The sequence below is a fragment of the Apodemus sylvaticus genome, chromosome 7 (assembly GCF_947179515.1).
Source record: "Apodemus sylvaticus chromosome 7, mApoSyl1.1, whole genome shotgun sequence".
NCBI classification, from domain to species: Eukaryota; Metazoa; Chordata; class Mammalia; order Rodentia; family Muridae; genus Apodemus; species Apodemus sylvaticus.
In genome coordinates, this window is record NC_067478.1 from 76,028,349 (window position 1) to 76,048,948 (window position 20,600).

The 20,600-nt window shown below is 38.2% G+C and overlaps 1 protein-coding gene across 1 annotated transcript in view; it reads left to right on the plus strand.

Moving 5' to 3' along the window:
- Ddx10 (DEAD-box helicase 10) overlaps positions 1–12,587 on the plus strand; it is a 143,317-nt gene extending 130,730 nt beyond the window's left edge. The window contains exon 18 of the mRNA XM_052188339.1: positions 10,650–12,587. Coding sequence (XP_052044299.1) covers positions 10,650–10,824 — 175 coding nt within the window. The 3' untranslated portion in view covers positions 10,825–12,587. The remainder of the gene's footprint in view (positions 1–10,649) is intronic.
- Positions 12,588–20,600: the final 8,013 nt, after the last annotated feature.

Consider the following 20,600-nt stretch of genomic DNA (forward strand, 5'->3'; position numbering starts at 1 on the left):
TGTTCTTTTAGTCTTTCAATAAGATTGTTTCTTTTAACTGTGTCTTATAAGCTAAGAGATTTGACTCTTTACATGCAGTATATTAATTTTTGTATATATAGGGAAGAACTGGTTTATTTCGTGTATGCCTCCCTGTTAAGGTCAATCATTGAAGGAGGTCATGGCAAGAACTCAAATGGGGTGGGAAGCTGATGTAGAAGCCGTGGAAGAGTGCTGCTTACTGGCTCCCTCTCATAGACTTGCTCTGTGCCTGGCCTGCTTTCTTTTAGAACCTAGAACCATCAGCCCAGGGGTGGCACCACCCACAGTGGGCTGAGCCTTTTCGCATCAGTCACCAATTAAGAAAATGCCCAACAGGTTTGCCTACAGCCCAATTTTTAAATTTTACTTTATTTCACTTATTCACTGTACATCCTTTGGGATCATACATGATGTAGTCACAGTGCTTGAATGATAAAAAGTATTTATCTCTCTGGTCTAAACAACTACAGTAGGAATGTCTTGCATTATTTAATGCACATTCTACTTAATTTATAATATCAAAGGTGCTTGAAACTCAAGTTCTAGGGTATCTGTTGTCTTCGTTTGGCCTCTGCCAGCACCTGAACTTAAGTGGTACACACACAAATAAACACACACACACACACACACACACACACACAATATAAAATAAAATAAAGTAAAATAAAATAAAACAAAATGAAATGAAATACCAGATCTGCTTGTACCTTGAGTGGCCATAATTTCTCTCCATATATTCTTTCTGTAAAGAATAACTTAGTACCTATCATGTGCTGTCTATAATAAATGCAGGCACAGAGTACAAAAGATTAAACAGAACATACCATTCCTGGCTTCCACAGAGCTTTTAGTTCAGTTGTGATTCCAAAGACTTAAGTACATAGTGCTGAAACTTGCAGTGGAGAATGCTGTGATTTGTATGCCCAGAGATGTGGCAGGAAGGTCAGACATAGGAAATGATGGGTCTCACTTGAGCCTAGTAGGTCAGGAAGTTTCCTGAAGAGAATAACACCTAAGTAAGGTCCTGAAATCTGAACCAGACGGGAATAGGTGGCAATTGTTCTTTTAGTCTTTCAATAAGATTGTTTCTTTTAACTGTGTCTTATAAGCTAAGAGATTTGACTCTTTACATGCAGTATATTAATTTTTGTATATATAGGGAAGAACTGGTTTATTTCGTGTATGCCTCCCTGTTAAGGTCAATCATTGAAGGAGGTCATGGCAAGAACTCAAATGGGGTGGGAAGCTGATGTAGAAGCCGTGGAAGAGTGCTGCTTACTGGCTCCCTCTCATAGACTTGCTCTGTGCCTGGCCTGCTTTCTTTTAGAACCTAGAACCATCAGCCCAGGGGTGGCACCACCCACAGTGGGCTGAGCCTTTTCGCATCAGTCACCAATTAAGAAAATGCCCAACAGGTTTGCCTACAGCCCAATTTTTAAATTTTACTTTATTTCACTTATTCACTGTACATCCCATTACTGTCCCTCTCCTGGTCACCCCTCCCACAGTCCTTCCCCCATTACCTTCTCCTCCTTTGAGCAGATGAAGGCTCCCTTGGGTATCCCCCCACCCTGGCACATCCAATCTTCAAGGCTGGGTGCATATTCTCCCACGGAGGCCAGACAGGCAGCCCAGCTAGAAGAACATATCCCACATACAGGCAACAGCTTTTAGGATAGCTCCCATCCAGTTGTTCTGTACACAACCAAGACCAAGCTGCACATCTGCTATATATGTTCAGGGAAGCTTAGGTCCAGTCCATGTGTGTTCTTGGTTGGTGGGAAGAAAGAAAGAGGGGGTTATTAACTGTAGTTTTCATTTACCTGGACCTCTGCTTGCTGATTAATCTTATTACAGCTTGGCAGATACAGAAAAAAGTCAGGTGTGCTTTATAATATAAATAATACATTTGTTTCATTGTAAGTCTGCCATCCTTTCACTTTATCTGTTTTCTGTCTCTGAAATATTTAAAAACAAAACTATTTGGAGAAACTTCAAAGGCAGATTGGAGGTTTATGAAACTGCCCTCTTGATTTTCTCTGTGTGTCAATTTTCTGTTGTGCTTTCTACTTTGTCATGTTTAGTTACCCAGCCTCCATGGATGACATTGCTTTATGTGAGTGGTATTTGTGTTTGATACTATACCTTGTACCCTGTCATGCCTTTACATCTAACTTCCATTAATGTTATTATAGTAATATATGGTCCATTAATAATCTTTCCCTTTTAGAATTTTAGATTGTGTCTAAGCATTTGATTCTTGTTTGGCGTATCAGTATAAATAATTATTTAATGAGCAACTTTGAAGATTTGAGTTGTCTCTCTTTGGAAGTCATTTGAAAACTAATGAAGTTAATACTAAATTGTAAGACAATGCTTTCAGATAGTTGGAACGCCAGGGATATGTTTGGGTGCATGCTGATCTTTGGTATGAAAACAAATCAGTTAAAGTAGTTTGAGATGGAACCTGATGTATTTCTGTGGAGTATAAATATTCTTCATGTAGATTAGTAGCAAGAAGATGTTCTAGCTTAAACTTAGATATTTAAATTTTCAATATGAGTGGAGAAAAATTATATGTTCAATTTTTTTGCAGAGCAGAAATTGTTTTTATTCTAGAATCCACAGAAAAATGTTAGAGGAATCTCAGAAATCTAGAAATACCATACAAAATAATGGTGTAGGTATGTTTGTCTGTCTAAAAGCGGGATCCTGGATCTTTACCAAATTCCAAATTATTTATGAGCAACAACAACAAAAAGATTTTGCCACTTTCAAATAATGTGAGGATGTGTAATGAAATGTGGACAAGGCATGGTGGGGAGAGGCTTCTCATGCCCTCTCTTCTCCTTTCCCAACCCAGAGCTTCTCTCATTATTAGACTTCTGATCTAAGATTACTTTATTGTAGCATTTTCATTTATATTTATAGTAAACTGTAGACATCTTCCTGTACTACATTTTTTCCATGATTTTTTTTAGTTTCAGCAGAACACTGAAAAATGAGGCATTGAGAATGTTATGCATTCTTAGTACTAATTTCATAAGTAGTAATAGTCTTTGCTATAGATAGAAACAGAAGATTTTATGAAATACACTGCAGTGATCATTCTTCATTACATCTTATAAATTAAAATTTCTAAGAGGAAACATCTCTGACACTATTTATTTTAAACTTTAATTTTAAAGTGCCAATATTTGGGGATAGGTACAAAACTTTTGAAGATTTTTTTTAAATGAGTTAGTACATGCTTACTTATTATTAGTTGTAAATTATGTAGAAGAAAAAGTCCAATCTGTATTTGTTGACTGAAGGGTACAAATAAAGACCCAGACTGGCAGTGAGGTGCTGAACTTGGTCTACAGTGGCTTGCCACAGACAATTTAAGCATCAGAGATTTTTGTGCAAGGAAGTTTTTCTATACCTCTAAATACCTACCTCATCGTCTTGGCAATTAGACCAGTCTGCAATTTTACCTAATTCTTTTCTGTACCTTCTAAGAGAGAGAGAGTGCAGAGGGAAATCAGGGAAGTTGAAGATCTGTACTGTCACTACAATAAAGTCTGTTCCTTCAGCAGCCCTTTGTGTTAGATTTCTAAGGTGTACAGTGATGTTGATTTTCTGTTTTATGTGCTCTCTGTCTCTGTCTTTCCCCCTCCACCCCCCCCCACTCCAGGGCAGGAACTCTAATATAATATATCCTCTTCCAAAGTTATATGAAATACTTGCCCTAATATCCTTGGGAGTTCACTCCACTCCACCATATTCCTATAAGAGCTACATGCAGCAGACATTGGCAAGTTTTCTTAGATCTTTGTCTTCTAGCCTAGATCACAGCCATATCTTACAACATTGAAATAGTCTCAAGGCTTGGTGTACCCCTGATAGTATAGTTTTCAAGTTAAAGGACATTCTGATATTCCCCTCCTCTAAACCCCCATATTATTTTAAAATATGGTGTTTCATCTGAGCAGTCTACTACTTGTGGCAGGTACCAATTTTTATTTTGATCTTGTTTTTATAATATATAATTGCTTTCTCATTCTGAACTCCCTTAAGTATTGGCTAGAGCTTCCTAAGAACTGCACTATAATTAAACCTGTTTCTGATTAATAGAAAAATATGCCATATAGTCAATTTCTCTCTTTTTTGCCATTTCCCATTAATAGATGGGAATTTAAACCTCTTACTGCTTTTACAGAATGATCTCAAAGACGTAGATAGTATAACCGTAGTTGCTCTAGCAAGGAGTGATACATGAGCTACCTGAAGTTGTAGGAATCAAGAGACTACTGAGTGTTTCCTCACATGTAGCTTTGGAATATTGACATAAACTTTGCAACATGACAAGAAGTATGGGTTTGAGAAAATTAAGTCTGTGTTAGAGCCAAAGCTTGGCTTTGCTGCAGTCAAAGCTTTGAATAATTTCTTTCACAGTTGTGGAGCATAGACATATTACTTAAGATCTCTTTGGTTTTCATGGTCAACCAAATGATAGTGTATAACTTGCAAGACTCTTTTTGAAGATGTAATGAGAGTAAAAGAAAGCCAGATATGAAACACAGTAGAGTCAGTGATATTATTGATACAGTGTGATAATCCTTGTAGTTAGTAAAGGTGGAGCTGGTAGGAGTTTTTAAATCAGCATACAATTGATAAGAATATAATGCTTTCTGGAATGTGTCGTTCTATTACTTTCCTTCCCAAAATCATTTATTAAGTGCTTAATATTCAAAATGTCAGTTCCTACATTTAGAATATTCTGCAAAAGTATTATACTGCCTTTGTTGAAATGAATAATGTAGTGAAGTTAGTGCCGTCTGATCTTTTTGTACCCAGAGATGTTCATAATCTGAAACTAGAGCATGAGGAGTGCCTTCCTTTGTTGGTTCTTCAGCATTTACTCTATGTATGTTGATAGTTAATCTGCTGAGAAAAGGAGGATAGACCCCAGCTCTCATAGAGTATACACTGCTTGCTGGTAGATAAACCATAAGGAAATAAGCCAAAGAGTAGGACACAGTTGATCATGAGGATCTTGAAAGAATTGGTGGAGGCAGAATTGGGAACTGACTTCAGATGAAGTAGTTAAGAAAGCCTCACCGAATAAAGACCGGAAGGATTGTTAAAAAGCCTTCTCTAAGAAAATGAGTACTTTATCCTAGAATTTGAATCATGAATACTCTGGACAATCATTGCAATTTAAATATGTAACCTAATAGTCTAATAGTGATCCTAGAGTTATCTGTATTTCTGCCTAAAGAAATTCTCAGCTACTTTTCATCCCAACACTCTTCTACCCATGTATGTGTCCTGACTGATGCTAGCTTTGTAGCAGGGTATAGCTAGAAGAATCTATAGCCATTTCAGTCCATCACAGGATCGTATTAGAAAGAAGTAGGCTAGACATGGCACATGACGACAAGAAGATGGGAGCAGGCTCTAAGCGAGGGCTGGGAGGTGACTGAGCTTATATTTTGGCTTTCTCCTGTTGTTTATGGGACAGAAACTCAGTATGTAGCTCAGACTGGTCTCCACCTTGCAGTGCTACTGCTCTATCCTCCCATGTGCTATGGTATGATTCTGGGGGTGCAGTACAACTCCCCACTTTTTAAAACTACTGAAAATAACTCATCACCCATATATCCTCACCCACCAAGTCTCAGCCTTCCCCTATCTGTGCTAAGTTAGGTTGTCAACGGGAACAACTTTTTGTTGGTTTTTTTGGTTTTGTTTGCTTTTTTGTTTTTTTTGTTTTGCTTTGTTTTTTTTTCACACTGTGTGCTTTGAAACTTGTGGAAGTACAAATAATAATCAACATAAACCTAGATACTTAGAACTTTGAATTTAATTTTTATTTCAAAGACTAATATAGAATGATTACAGAAATAGCAAAAGATACATGCATTAGCAAAAAGAACATTTAAAAATAAACTTCCAAATCTTTATTTTTATATATATATATATGTAGATGGGCCTTCATTTTGTGTTGGTTTTTAAAAAATGTTTTTAGTATTCATAGAGAAAAAATTCAGTAGATACTTAATATCTTATGTCTATCTTTATAATGTATTTAATGATTTAATCCTTTAAATCATTTTGGGGTTTTTAACTTTCTGAAATTAAAAATAGCTCTATCTTAAGTATGTTTCTTAAGAAATCTTTGAGCATGTCTTTAATTATTTTCTTGGGCAAGGTTCCCAGAAGAAAAATTTCTGGGCATGCTTACTTGAAAAATTTTAAATGATGCTGCCAAATGGGATACAGATGAGAAAAATCGTATTAGTATCAGTAAGTAGCAATACTAAGTTCCACATGACTAATAAATAATTTGAGCTGTATCAGTTTCAGAGGGAAAAGATCCCTGTTGGCGGGCCAGTTGTATACTTTTAAGGCAAGATAATAAAGCAGAGATGAGTCTTCTGTGCAAGATACAACAGCTAGGAGGAGAAGCCTTACCCCCTCTAGAAAGACAGTCTTGGGTGTCATCCCCATCATTTGTTCCTCTTGAATTTAAGGCAGAAGCTGTTTTTGTTGTGAGAGACACAATTACAATTAATCTGAAAATAATTTAAATGTTGAATCAAAACTATAGAAAAAAATAAGTTCAGCTTCTAGAAGATTTTTGAGTTTTGGGTTCAGAGAATTTAGGAAATAAGAAACTATGACCCACTTAAAAGTCAGTTTTTTAACATATTAACATTTAATATTTCACAACCCACTTTTCTCTTTCCTTTGTTGTTTACCAGTAAATAATTGGCTCAGATCTTTGCTTTAGATACTGTAACATGGTTTTGTATTACTCTTTTCAGTAAAGTCTCAGTCATTGAATTTTCCTCTTGCTGTCTATTCAAGATGTTTTCACCTGTACTTAGTTTTATGATTTATTCTCTAAATGCACAACATGAAGCCTCTATGGTTTATATTATTAAAAGATTATTATCTCTGAGTTTTTTACTTTGATAGGAGGGGACTTTGCTGCTCTCAGTTAAGCTTTGCTTACTTGTTAAGATGGTGCTTTATCAGTTGTATGTGTCAGTGAGTTACTGTAATGTGGCCCGTTCTGATACTTGGCTCAAACATTTGAAGACTGAATAGAGCTTAGCACTTTAGGCCCTATAGAAGTGCTGATAGAAAGATAAAACATGGAACTCAAACTCAGATATTCTGCACCCTGAAGGCCCTACCTACCCATCAGCTGTGTGCCGCTTTACCCTTTCAGTTCACTGGGGCTCTCTTACTTTATGAAGGGAGCTCATCATTGTTAATTTGTATTTTGAAGTAAATTACATTTTCCTTTTTCTGACCTCAGTATCTTTAAAATGTTTTACCATTTACTTGCTAAATGTCACTGATGATATGTTATTGGGTTAAGCTGTGGTGTTTTGTTTTGTTTTCTTCTTGTCGCTGTGGCTAAATACGGGACAAGAAGCAACTTAAAGGAAGAATGGTTTGCTTTATTGGCTTAGGTTCTAAGGGACACACACAGTCAGTTATGGCTGGGAAGAGATGACAGGAAGATCATTGGAAGCTGGTCGCATTGCATCTGTAGTTAAGAAGCAGTTAGGATGTAGGAATAGTGATGCCCAGATTATTTTCACAGTTGTATTCAGTCCAGGACCCCAACCCATGGGATGTTACAGTTGGTGTTTAGGGAGGATCCTTCCATCCCACTCAGCCCAAACTAGAGGCTTGCAGATATGCCAGGTGTTTTGTCTCATCGGTGAGTCTAGGTCTGTCAACTTGATGTCATTGTTAATCATCACCACTACTATAACCTACATGATAGATAGAACTCTTGGTCACAAACTATAGTTCTAGAATTTGCAAAAAATAATTTAAGAACCAACAAATTAATTAAACATGGCCTAATTTAGTCTGTTAACTGATGAGGATTTCCTAGTCCCTCTTTAGGTCCAGTGAGCGCCCACACATAGCAAGTGCACAAAGGACAGAAGCTATTGGCTTAATGCAGCAGGGTATGGGACAGCTGAGGGCTTCTAGCACTGTGGCATTGGAAAGAGGCTTTTCTCATGGAGCCGGATCATTGCTTTTCTGGTTACTTTTTCTTGGGGCTTATCTATAAAATTCCCATTCTATTACCAGATGATTGGTTATTCATAACACTACTCATTTGCTTTCTATAGAAAGTAGTCGTAAAATCCCTTCCTAAAATTTCAGTTGCTAATTGAACATAAGCAACATTCATATCTGATTTTCTTTTGGGGGAAACATCTGAAGCTGCTATTTTCTGCAGAGAATATAATGTCCAAAAGTATATTAGCAGAGGAAGATTCGTTAACAGAGAGCCTACTAATTAAGCTTTCTGTGAGCCTCTCCAAGGTGCACTTGATATGCAAGATGGACAAAACCCATGTCGTTTTCCCCAAATATTTATGGCACTCTACCCAGTGGGTTTGGCATAGAATTAGCCACACTCCTGAACACATTAGGACTGAATCTTTTTTTAAAGGCTTAAAAACAAAGTTTGCTGGCTGAATGCCTTTTGAAAAGTCATTCATGTTCATTGTTCCAGCTCCATTTCAAAATTCAGCAATTTGTGGCTTTGAATAACCACAGCATGTCATCTAGTTTGTCTTTCCTCTATTGGTGAAAGAAAATGGCTGAGTCAGAGCGTTTGGGTACTTCTGGGAAGTAAATGGGAGAATTATCTATAGTTTGCTTCCAGCTGGTTATAAGTGGATATGCTGATTAGGCATCTTCACTTTTATATCGGGCTATCTTCTCAACAGTAATGGAGTCCATTCAAACTTGAACAATTTGTTCTTTTGGATACATCAGATGGTTGTAAAAATAATGTAATATTGATGTGGCTTTTTTCTTTTGCTGATTATTATATAAAGCCAGTGTTAGAATTTTTTGAAAGGGTGTAATTTTTAGGCACAGAAAGTAAGTTAGTGTGTAAAGAGCTACTGTGTTTTTATTTATCTGGTTTCATTTAATTCTCAGAACAATTCTTAGTAAAATAATTTAACTTCAGAGTTTAGATGATTGGTTACTGTTTCTCTTCTCTCTCCCTCTCTTCCTCTCCATTCTCTTACTCCTGTTTCCCCTTCTCCCTTCCGTCATTCCTCCCTCCCTCCTCTGTCATCATGGGTTCATGTAAAATTTAGGAAACTTTTCCTAGTTCCTTATAAATTTTAGGATTTTTTTCCTCACTTCTGTACAGAGTGGCATTGATACTTTGGTAGAGACTGTGTTGACTTTGCAAGTCACCGTGGGCATTTTTAACAATGTTAATTCTTATAGTCTATGAATATAGAATATATTTTTTCTTTTTTATTTTCTTGTTAAAATGGTTTAAATGTTTTAAATGGTTGTACTCCTTCACATAGGTATTAGTCTTAGATATTTTATCTTTATAATTGCTATAAATAGGGTAGCTTTCTTGATTTTATTTCAGATAACTTACTGTTTGATATAGTAATGTTACTGATTTTTATATGTTGATTTTACATTCTGCATCTTTTCTGAATTTACTGATTAGTTACAATATTTTGTAGTTATTTGGGTTATTTTTCTGTAAAAAGTACCTAGTTTTGCTGTGTTTATCCTTTGTCTCTGTCTCTCTCTGCCTCTCTCTCTCTCTCTCTCTCTCTCTCTCTCTCTCTCTCTCTCTCTCTCTCTCTCTCTCTCTCTCCTCTCTCTCTCAATCTGTAGTTAAGGGAATCACTCTGTTACTGTTTTGATTTCCTGTTATTGTTTGGCATTTGTCAGTTACTGATGTCTGTCTTGTGGTTACTGTTACTTTTTACTATATTGAGCTCTTTTGAAATGATAACTGACTTCTTTTCTGATCAGTTAGTTTGTAAATAGCTGTTCAACTTGATGTGTATGTGGCAGGGGAGATTATCAGCCATTCTTACTCAATGGTGTCTTGTTCCATGCTCTTCAGCTGAGCCATCTTGAATATGCTATCTCAAAATGTTTGAAGATTTTTAAAAATACATTTGTTGATTCATGGCCACTTGTAGAAGTCAGTAAATATTTCTGCCATGTGAGTTCTCAGGATTGAACTTAGGTACCCATCTCACCTGCCCTGTTTTTTGTTTTTATTTAATGCATTTAATGATTTTTACCCCCCTTCTCAGAAGTTAGTTCTACTTTAACAGCCAATGTGCAGGATGTATGCAGACTTAGTCAACTGTACTTAGTTTCTTATATATGTGCACATTAGGTCCACTTTTTTAAAGAAGGAAAATTTGATTCTTTTTGACATTTTAGGCTCTTTATTAAATCATAATTCAGTTAATATTAGAATTAGTATATGATACCCTTATTTGTATCCATAACCTACATAACCTGCTACCTAAAGGATAGCATAACTTTAAATAGAGATAATTTGATATGTTGAGATACCTAAGGGACTTCTCATTGTCCTCAGATTATAGATAATATTTCCAGAGATGATGATGATGATGAATGCCATATTACTTATACAGTGCCCTGCACATGTCTGATATTGTGGTTTCTTGATGTCTCACAAAATGTCATTTTTATCAACTACCTGTTCTGTGTTTGGGTTATTCTGTCCTATTATAAATGTTTGACTTCATGCTAATGAGTTAATCATTTCTGAAATGAATCATTGGATTTGTTCCCACCAGTGACACCAAGAAGAAGCAGGAAATGAGGAAGAGAAACAACACTGAAGTTGATGATGTAAGACCAAGTCATTATGGAAAGAAGGCCAAGTGGGAAACATTAGAACCTTTGGATACAGGCCTGTCTTTAGCAGAGGATGAAGAGCTGGTGTTACATCTCCTCAAAAGTCAAAACTAGACATTCTCTGTGCCTCTGTGGACTTTGATACCTCTGGACATTACTATGTGGGCAAGAAGTTGAGAACAGCTTTGAGTTTTGAAATATAAGGAACAATCGTAGAATATGAACATATCATATACTCTGTTAGACCTTATGAATAGGCACTTCCACCATTGGAAGTGCTTGTTTTATTTTCACAGTGCTGAAGAGTAAACCAAGGCCTTGCACATGGTAGATAAGAGTTCTACTCCTGAGCTGTGTACCTAGTCCCTGCTTGTTTATTTCACAGGCAAGGTTCTGTAAACATTGTTAATTTGTTATTGTTAAGTATACATAATAATTTTATGTATATTTCATTATCTCCAAAGAAAGAGTATAATGGACTAGTCCTGACAAAGAATGAGTATTTTTTAATTGACTTCATAAAAAATAAACATATTTCTTATAAAATACTATTGTTTTCATTGTATCCAGTGATATAAAAGACACTCAGAGATAGACTCATAAAATTAAAACATGAGAAATTCCTAAAACAAGTTTTTTTGTATTGTTAATTAGCCTGCTCAGTGTAACACATTACACTTAAACTTGGAGATCGCTGGCAATTATTTATTAAAATCTCTAGACATCTGAAGACATTCTTCATGTGCTCTTTAGTGGGTATCATGGGTTTCCACCTAGCTCCTTATGAGAAAATGAGATAGAACCTCTGTTTTGTTATCAATACTATCCATCTTCAAAAAGAAAAACATGGAGAAATCTGGGTATTGACATGAAATGATTGATTTTAATGTAAATTGTTACTTTCAAGATTCTTTTCCTAACCTTGTCTTCCTATCCCATTCACTATCAAACCTAATTTTCAGCAATGAACAGCAATAAATTCAACTTCTTAAGGAAGAAGATGGATGGTAACTTGGGTTTCTCAACACTTTCAGTTCAGCCAGTATGTATCTCTGAGAAAACATTTCATCTGTCTTGTGTATTCAGTGCTCTCATGAGCAGTCATCTTCCCACATTTAAAATATCTGTCGGCTTTTTGGGTTCTCCCTGTACTGTTGCTGTTGATTCTTCCTTTTTACAGACAACACCATTGCTTATTCTAGGAGTTTAGCCTTTACTGTTTAGAGTCTTATCCGGATTTGTCCAGACCCTCGAGGTTCTTAACAAGTCTGACTGCTTCTACCAGCACATTTTCCAACCTGCCTTTCTTGGGAGTTCTCTCTGTAGCCTGTAGATCTGAGCATGTTTCCCTCCTCTGATTCCTTCAATTACAGCATCTATTATGTGATACAATCAACCTTTGTCTATAAACCTATTGGTATATTATGACATTTTCCTTGGGAACAGCAGTGTGTTTTATCCATCCTTTACACCTGTGGTGGTTTGGTCTAAGGAGTGGCACTATTAAGAGGTCTGGCCTTGTTGGAGGTGGTGTGTCACTGTGGGATGGGCTTTGAGACCCTCCTAGCTGCCTGGGAGACAAGTCAGTCTTGCTCCTGGCTGCCTTCAGAACAAGACTTCAGAACTCTAAGCTCCATGCCTGCCTGGATGCTGCCATGCTCCCACCTTGATGGTAATGGACTGAATCTCTGAACTTGTAAGCTGGCCCCAAGTAAATGTTGTTCTTTATATGAGTTTCCTTGGTCATGGTGTCTGTTGACAGCAGTGGAAACCTTAACTAAGACAATACCCTATAGGCCAAATACAGCACCTTCCCTGTAATAATTAGGACTGTGATTTCATGTCTACTCCTAATAAACCAAGAGACATTTATTTACTTTTTAATGTATATTTTTTTAATTTTTGAGAACGTCACATACACATATATTTTAACCACATTTACCTACTACTCTCCCCTCCAATCATCTTTTCCTGGGCACCTCCCCTTCATAGCTCTTTCCCACCTTCATGTCCTCTATTTTTTATGTCCTACTTAGTCCAATTAATGCTGCCCATATATCCATGTGCATAGTGCCATCTACTGGGGCATGGTAAGGGAACACATCTGTAAAGAAAACTGGCTTTCCCTCCACTGGCAGCTGTGAGCTGTAAGCAGCTCCTCCGCCCTGACTAGGGGCTCAGGTACTCCTTCGCTAGCTGTGCTGTAATGCCAGGCACCTCAGTCATATGCAGGTGGACACCGCTGCTGTGAGCTTAGTGTGCAACAGTCTTGTCCTGTGGTCTAGACCTCCACAAACTCTGCTCTTATAAACCTTCCACACTAAACTGAGAGAACTTTCAAAGGTATTTCTGATACACTGTTCTGTCACCTCTGGAGGAAGGAGATACAGTTTATGGACAGAAACACCTATTGTAATTACTTTTAATAGAGAAGAAAGGATGAATAGGAAAGGAAATCGGGATTTAAAAGCCCAAGATTTTGGAGTTATAATTTCTGACGGTATATTGTCATGGAAGACTTGTGAGGGTCACCATGGAAGGGCAAGCATGCATGACCTGAAGGCTACCATTGAACCTATGCTGTGCCATTTTAGCTGGGAGTTTTTTTCTGAAGAGGAATTAAACCTATTGCATAAATATATTGTGAGGCATTTGGTTCATAAACTACTTTCGATTGTGGTTTGTCTATGGAATTGAATGGATCCTTACTAAGCAGTTCAGGGAATTCACTAATTTTGAAATCTATATGAGAGTCAGGTGATTGGGAATGGTAGATATTAGCTCTGTCAGCTCCTGTCAGACCTCCACCCACCCGGACCATGAGGACCAGAGACAAAAGCATTCCTTCAGACTGGGCCCAAGGTGAAGTAGAGTAGGCACCTCTATACCCGCAGAACAAAGAAAAGCATGCTGAGCCCTGTTTAGCACACAACCAGAGAGAAACATGTAACAAATGAGAATAGCCATTGATTCAGGGTGCTAGCGAGACCAGCACTGCTACGTCCTCCACCTGTCCTGTGAGTCTGTCCCTTTGCTGCCTCCATTTAGGTAGCTGGGGGGAAAGAACCCAATGCCTAATGTTAGTGTATCATAAAAAGAGCAATAGAAAAAGGACTACGCTTGTTTGAGGCAGAGAGCTATTACATGGTATTAGGAAAGAAAGGACACAGTTTATCTCTTCTAGGACCTGGAGACTAATTCTTGCTGCTAAACCAAAGCTGAAAGGCCATTCATCAGACTCACTAGTGTAAAATAATCCCTAAAATTACATAAGTCACTGAAAGCAGAAGCCTTTGGAGTGCTGCCATCTCATAACCTTACATGGCATTCTGAATTTGTTTGAGGCCATAAAAAATGGATAAGTTTAATTAAACGTAATTAATTTTGTTATACAACACTTGAAATACCCTGAACATGAAGTAATCTCTGAGCCTTGCTCCCAGAGGCTGCCAAAGGATGCAGATGTTCCTGTGAGGTGATATTATAAGGAAAGGAATCTGCAACCAAAATCTGAAATCCTGCTTTGAATCACTTAACACTAAGCATATTCCTGGTATGATTTTCTTCTGCTACCCCTGCTGCTCCAATAGCCCAGGGTAGATATGTTTCTCATCATAGTATCTAGTGCCTGCTGACTCAGCAATTGCCATCTAACCCTTCATTTATGTGAGAGACACTGATGCAGAAAGCTTTGCCCAAACAGACAAATTAGACAAATATTTATTCTCAACTGAAATTTAGGAACTACTAAGAAAAAAGTTCACAGGACAGAACAGGGAGTTTAATGATGGTCAAGAAAATTGAGCTCAGGTTATGAGTTAAGCAAATAAGTAAATGAAGGAGGATGTTCTCAGAAAGATAAAGAATACATGCTTAAGAGATCTAGTAGAGGTTCTTGGGAGCCAAAGCAATGCAAAGAATTATGGTTAGAGATGACGGTGCAAGGCCTGCCACAATTATTCATCTTTATGACTTGGAAACGTCTGGTTTCTTTGGAAAATTCCATTAAATGTTTTGCTGGGGCACACACACAGGTGAAAGGATGTCTTGCTAAAGCAAACACATGAAAGACTTTTCCTGAAGCAGACACAGGTGATATGGTGTTTGGATATAGCAAACATGTAAAAGGACACTTAATGAAGGAGTATAAATATGACCCCACAGACAGTGGGAGACAAGCACTGAGCATTGGTTTGGTTTGCTTCGCCTCACTATTTTTTGATAACATGCATGTATTGGTTTGCTTTACATAGTGTTTTGAAACTCAACTTGCAATGGTAACACAGCCATTGAGAGAACCTCGCCAGAAGTGCTCACGAGGTTCCTGAGACAGCTTACCCAGGCCAGTTGGCAGCTGCTGTTCCTTCAGGATTGAACTACAGCTGCTGGTTCATGCCTGGTGTCTGCCTGCCTAGAGGACTGATCATATTTGGTGTTTGCTACAGGACTGAACTGCTGCCAAAGAAAATCAAGCTTGCCCCCAGAGAACTATTGCTGAACAGGTCCACTTCCCTCACATCTTAATAACTTTTTTCTTCCACTACCTCTGCTGAGTGGTGGGCTAGAGGAGAGGTTGAGCCCTTATTAAAAGTAGGTTGCAAAAGATGTATGCCTACAACTTTATTCAACTCGACTGGATTAAGAAGCTTCTACTTAAGTTAAAGTATACCTCTTGGTATGCTTTTGAAGATGTTTCCAAGGATGAATAGATTATAAATCATTTAAATGCATTGATAAAATTTAAAATTTTAACTGTTGGGACACAGTAGAATTGCAGAGGAAGAGATCTGTTTAGAAGTAGGTATCTGGGCAAGTTCTGGCCTCGTCCTGTTCAAGTATGACTGCAGAGCCATGATGTGAGCACCTCTGTGGTACCTTCACACTATGATAGGCTGAAACCTTGCAAAATATTAGCAACATAGATTATTCCTTGTTTCTGCTGGACATTTGCTCACAGCAGCAGAACTAATACACATCCTGACTCACCCCTGTATTTGACATTTTGGACCCTAAACTGACTCTAATATTTGTGTTCATGAAGCTTAAGAGAAAAAATTCTGCACTGTTCTAAGATTAAAACTAGAAGGCTTTTTGGATAGAAGGGAAATAAGACTGGCAAAATGGCAAAAGATGATTTTATATTTCTTGAATGTACGTTAAAACCTAAACCCACACCTTGTTTACATCACCAACCCATCCAGAAACTATGACTTCTGCCACTGGCTGACCTACCTTTGCAGTTTCTCCTTCACATAACCCTATCCCTCCTTGCTATAGTCAGTGAGGGTTCAATGCAAGTGATATATAGCTTCCTCTAATCTTTTAATAGAAAATGTTATTTTTTTTCTTTTGGTCTAACATACTTTTCCAAATACTACTGGCCCTCACTGCTGGGAGCTCTGGACCCTGTCTCAGAAGCAGTCCTTTTGGGGATAGCATCAGTAGTGCTTCAATAAACTATTTTATTTCTGTGACCCCTTATTCTCAAGAGTAACAAGCTAAACTTTTGATCCTGTTAGATTTCCGAGACAGAATCTGTCTCATTTATTGATGTGAGATCCTGTCACTTAAACTAGTCTGAGTAAATCTTTTGTCCCCCTTACCCCCAACCGAAAAAAAGGCTTTAAAAAAGCTTAGAAAAATGTGCTCCTCCTTGGATTGCAGCATGCAAAGGAATCACTTGGGAATTTCCAGATACCAGGCTTGGATTCAGCAGGTCAGGGGTGGGGCCTGGAACTGCATTTCTACCAAGCTCCCAGAAGATGGTGATGCAGCTGGCCCATGGCTGCTTTCGTATTGAGGCTGTAATGGAATTCAGAGTTATTAAATCATTGTTCACAGGCAGGTGAACAATCTATCAAGAGTCCCAGCAGGAAACAGATGGTACACACAAATTAGTATAATGCTAAAAGGTGGGGTGGGTGTTAATAAAAACTTTATTTACATTGTAAGAGGGCAGAGTAAGAGAATCATAAAAGCTTGTCTACCTTAAAGCTGCTAAGAGGTGTTACCACCTGCTTTGGAGTTTTACTGCTGTGAACAGACACCATGACCAATTCTTGTACGGGTAACATTTAATTGGGGTTGGCTTACAGGTTCAGAGGGTTTAGCCCATTATCATCAAGAAGAGAGTATGACAGTGTCCAGGCAGGCACAATGCAAGAGGAGCTGAGAGTTCTACATTTTCATCTGAAGGCTGCAAGCAGAATACTGGCTTCCAGGCAGCTAGGATGAGTGTCTTAAGCTTGCATCCACAGTGACACACCTACTCCAACAAGGCCACACCTAAATAGTGCCATTCCCTGGGCCAAGCATATACAAACCATCGCACCATCTCTACCTTGGGACTTGAAGAGTTAGTGACTAAAACCCAAAAGAAGAGAGTAGACACAGCTACTTTGTGACCTTTAAGTCGAAATAATACAGTCAGCAGGTAGATGTTTGGCCGAAAAACACCAAGAGAGTAAATGGTAGGCACCTTACTGTCTTCACTAGGCTCTACTTGGTGTTCTTCATTGATCCAACCCTACTGGAAGTCTGAGAGCAGGTTGCCTCCCAGGAAACAGCAGGGTGGAGACTGGTCTGTGGGGATAAGCAGGAGAAATGCTCATAGAGATCATAAATCAATGGATTTATAACCAAATGCAATAGGTGTGCATGTTGATGAATACAAACCCAAAACAAGTATGGCCAAGAGTTACGAGTGGAGAAAGTGAGCAAGATAGAGAAGTGCCTGAGTTAATTCCAAACAAGAGAAGCACACAGCTGTCATCCCATGCTCCCATGAGTGCTCCCATGGGGGTAGGCACATTTCTGAGCCTACCAGAAATTTCTGAGCATTCTCAGAGTTCGGGTGCCAGGGAGGAAGACTTTGAACATGTTTATCTCATATCTGAAGTGGTAGATAGGAATACTTCCAGGCATACTTAACCCCTTTTCCCAAAGAAAGATTTTTAGCTTCAGCCACAGGAAGGACACTTTAAGGTATATTAATATTCATAGCTTCCCCTAGGAATGTCTGCCTCACTTAACTGCTCACAGGCTCTCCTTGAGGAAGGAGGAAAGTGCTTTTTGTGGACTCCCTCCCTCATCATCTGGCACACTTCTCACTGTGGGATGTAGCGAAGATGGATGTAAACAAAGATGCACAGGATGCAGTGGTAAAGGAAACGGAAGCAGAATTACTGGATGGGCAGCAGGGTCGGGGAAAGCAAGGGACTGTTTGGGTGAATCTGATGGATTGAAGTCTGAAGGAACAGGCTTATTTTGTAGACACACTGACAGGAGTGCCCAACCATGTGTCCCTCCTCCATGTCACAACTCATGACCTCGGTCCTTCAGCGCACCTTTAGTGCTCCCTCGGCTTCATCTTTGCTCACTTCTCTCTCCTGAGGTACCTTGCAGAGCTTCTCCCTCATTCGTGGCTAGGGACCTTGCTTTGGGTCTTGCTGAAAAGCACACAGTCTAAAGAGAGTCTGCCCTGCTGCTGCTGCAGGTCCATCTTCTTCCAGCATCTGAACTGTCTACTACTTTCTGTCCCCTCCCGCTGCTTGTGTGTCAGTCCCCATTTCTTCTAGTCTGCTCAAGATCATCCCTGCTTCGGGTGTCTCTTTCACTACTAAGTTTTCTTTCCTACTTGGTTAGTGGACAAATATGTCTCCTGCAATGTACCCCATCTCAAAAACACTAAATCTGGAACTTTGATTTTTCTCCTTGTCATCTTAAATCACTTTCTCCCATACAAGTGTATCCAGTCTTCTGACATTGCGATGCGATTTCATCTAGAATGTTCTCATTTGAGAATCACATAATCAAATTATGAAAAAAAAGTCACAGAAAAAATCTCAATGTTTTTATTAACTTTGTGGTTAATTTCAGTTGGTTTCTAGGTCAATGGTTACCTTTGGTATGACCCATACAATGGAATGTTATTCATCAACCAAAACCAGCATCCTGTTGGCTTGAGTTTTCCATGACATGACTTCAGGATAATGATGTTAAGTAAGAGGAACAATTCATGGCTACCCAAGGGCACACATGTGGCTTGCAGACCTCTAATCTATGTGGCCCATAGAATTCAGGATAGACAGGATATGCCTATTGTCATGACTCATCAAACGAATTGTCTGTTCCTCTTTATACAGTTCTCCCAGTTTTACCCTAACAGTTTATCAGACATAATTGATGCTAATAAGCTGTTCATGTTTAAAGTATGAATTTTTTGTTTTGAACTCTACATCCATACATCTATGAAGCCATATTGTAGTTGCCCCCACCAAGATTTTTCTCATGCCAGTTTGTACTCTGCCCTGTGACCAGCCTTTCCCCTCACCCTTTACGTTCTTACCAACCACTGATCTACTTTCCATCACTATTAAAGAGTCCATGTTTTTGTAGACTTTTCTATAAATGGGATTAGAGATTTGACTTGATTTTTGTCTTGTTCCTGTTACTCAACATCATGGTCCAGACATCAATCTATGAGGAGAACTTAATAGTATATTCTTTTTTTGTTGCTGGATAGTAATCTATTATATGTGTCCTACCACAGTTTAAACATTTACCTGTTAAAAACAGGTTAACTTTTCTTTATTTTTGGAAACTGCAATCCAGCTGCTATGAACCATGTTTGTATGATGTCTAGAAATAGAACAGCTGCTGCATGTGTAGTGTATCCTTAACCTTTAAAAATTTTCAAATACTTTCCTTAAATGGCTATTGTGATTGTATCCATAGTTTGTGAAAGACCCATTTCCCCACCCGTTATTTGCTATGGTAAGTCATTTTAACTTAATAGTGGTATTATGACTTCCATTGTTCCAACACCTGAAAACAGCAAGTGCTTTTCCATATGCTTCTGTGTCATCTGTATATTTCTTTAAAATATCTGTCTTATATTTTGCTAACTTTTTTTATGAATTTTTGAGAATTGAGAAGTTTGATGTTCTAGATGCAAATTCTTCATTGCACATATGAGTTTAAAATATTTCATAGTTTGAGTTTCTCTTTCTCATGAATTTATCTTTAGCTGTTATTTGGAGAACAAGAACCTTAACTTTTGATGTTCAATGTGTTTGAATTTTCCTTTTATTGATTATGTGTGTCAGAACTTATAACATTTTCTTATCCTAAGATCACGTCTTCTATCCTTTTTTCTAGTATTTTATAGTTTTATAGTTTCTATTCAGATTTCAGCTTTGTTTAGAGATAATTCTTATGTATGATGCAATTTGTCAACTAGGCTTCAGTTTTTACATATAACTATCTCTTTGATCAAACATTGGTTGGAAAGCCTACTCTTTCACCACCGAATCACCTTTGGAGGTTTTTCCAAACACAGAACCATTAAAGTCTCATAGAGCGGTCAACCAAGACACCTGTAGGTTGTTGTTGTGCCTCCATAAGGCATGTGCCCTGGTAGCAGGCATGGTTGGGGCTTCTGGTGGTTCTCTGGGGACCATATCCCTTTCTCCAGCCTCTTTCCTTTTATTACTGTGACAAGAGTTTCATGGAAATGAGGCTTGTGGCCAGCACCACTTGCCTGTTCTTCTCATTGTGATTGATGATCTTCCTTTTTGTTGGGATGGTAGTCCGTCAGCTTCTTCCTCGGCCTAGCTGTGATGCCAGAGAATGTTTATTTCCATCACTCTAACAGAGAGTAATTCCTGGGCGCATTTCACCATAAGGTTGCCATGGGAAGACGGGTTCTAGAAGTCATTTTGTTATTAAGCTTTTGTTTTTTCTTTGTTAAAGCACATTTTATTCGATCGTCATGGACGTCTGGGCTTCTCTATCCATGATCAATTCTTGGACTCATCCTAATTAATCTATCTGTAGAATTTTACTTTCTCACTTTTTAAAACACTGTCTGCTCTTTTCATTTTTGTTTT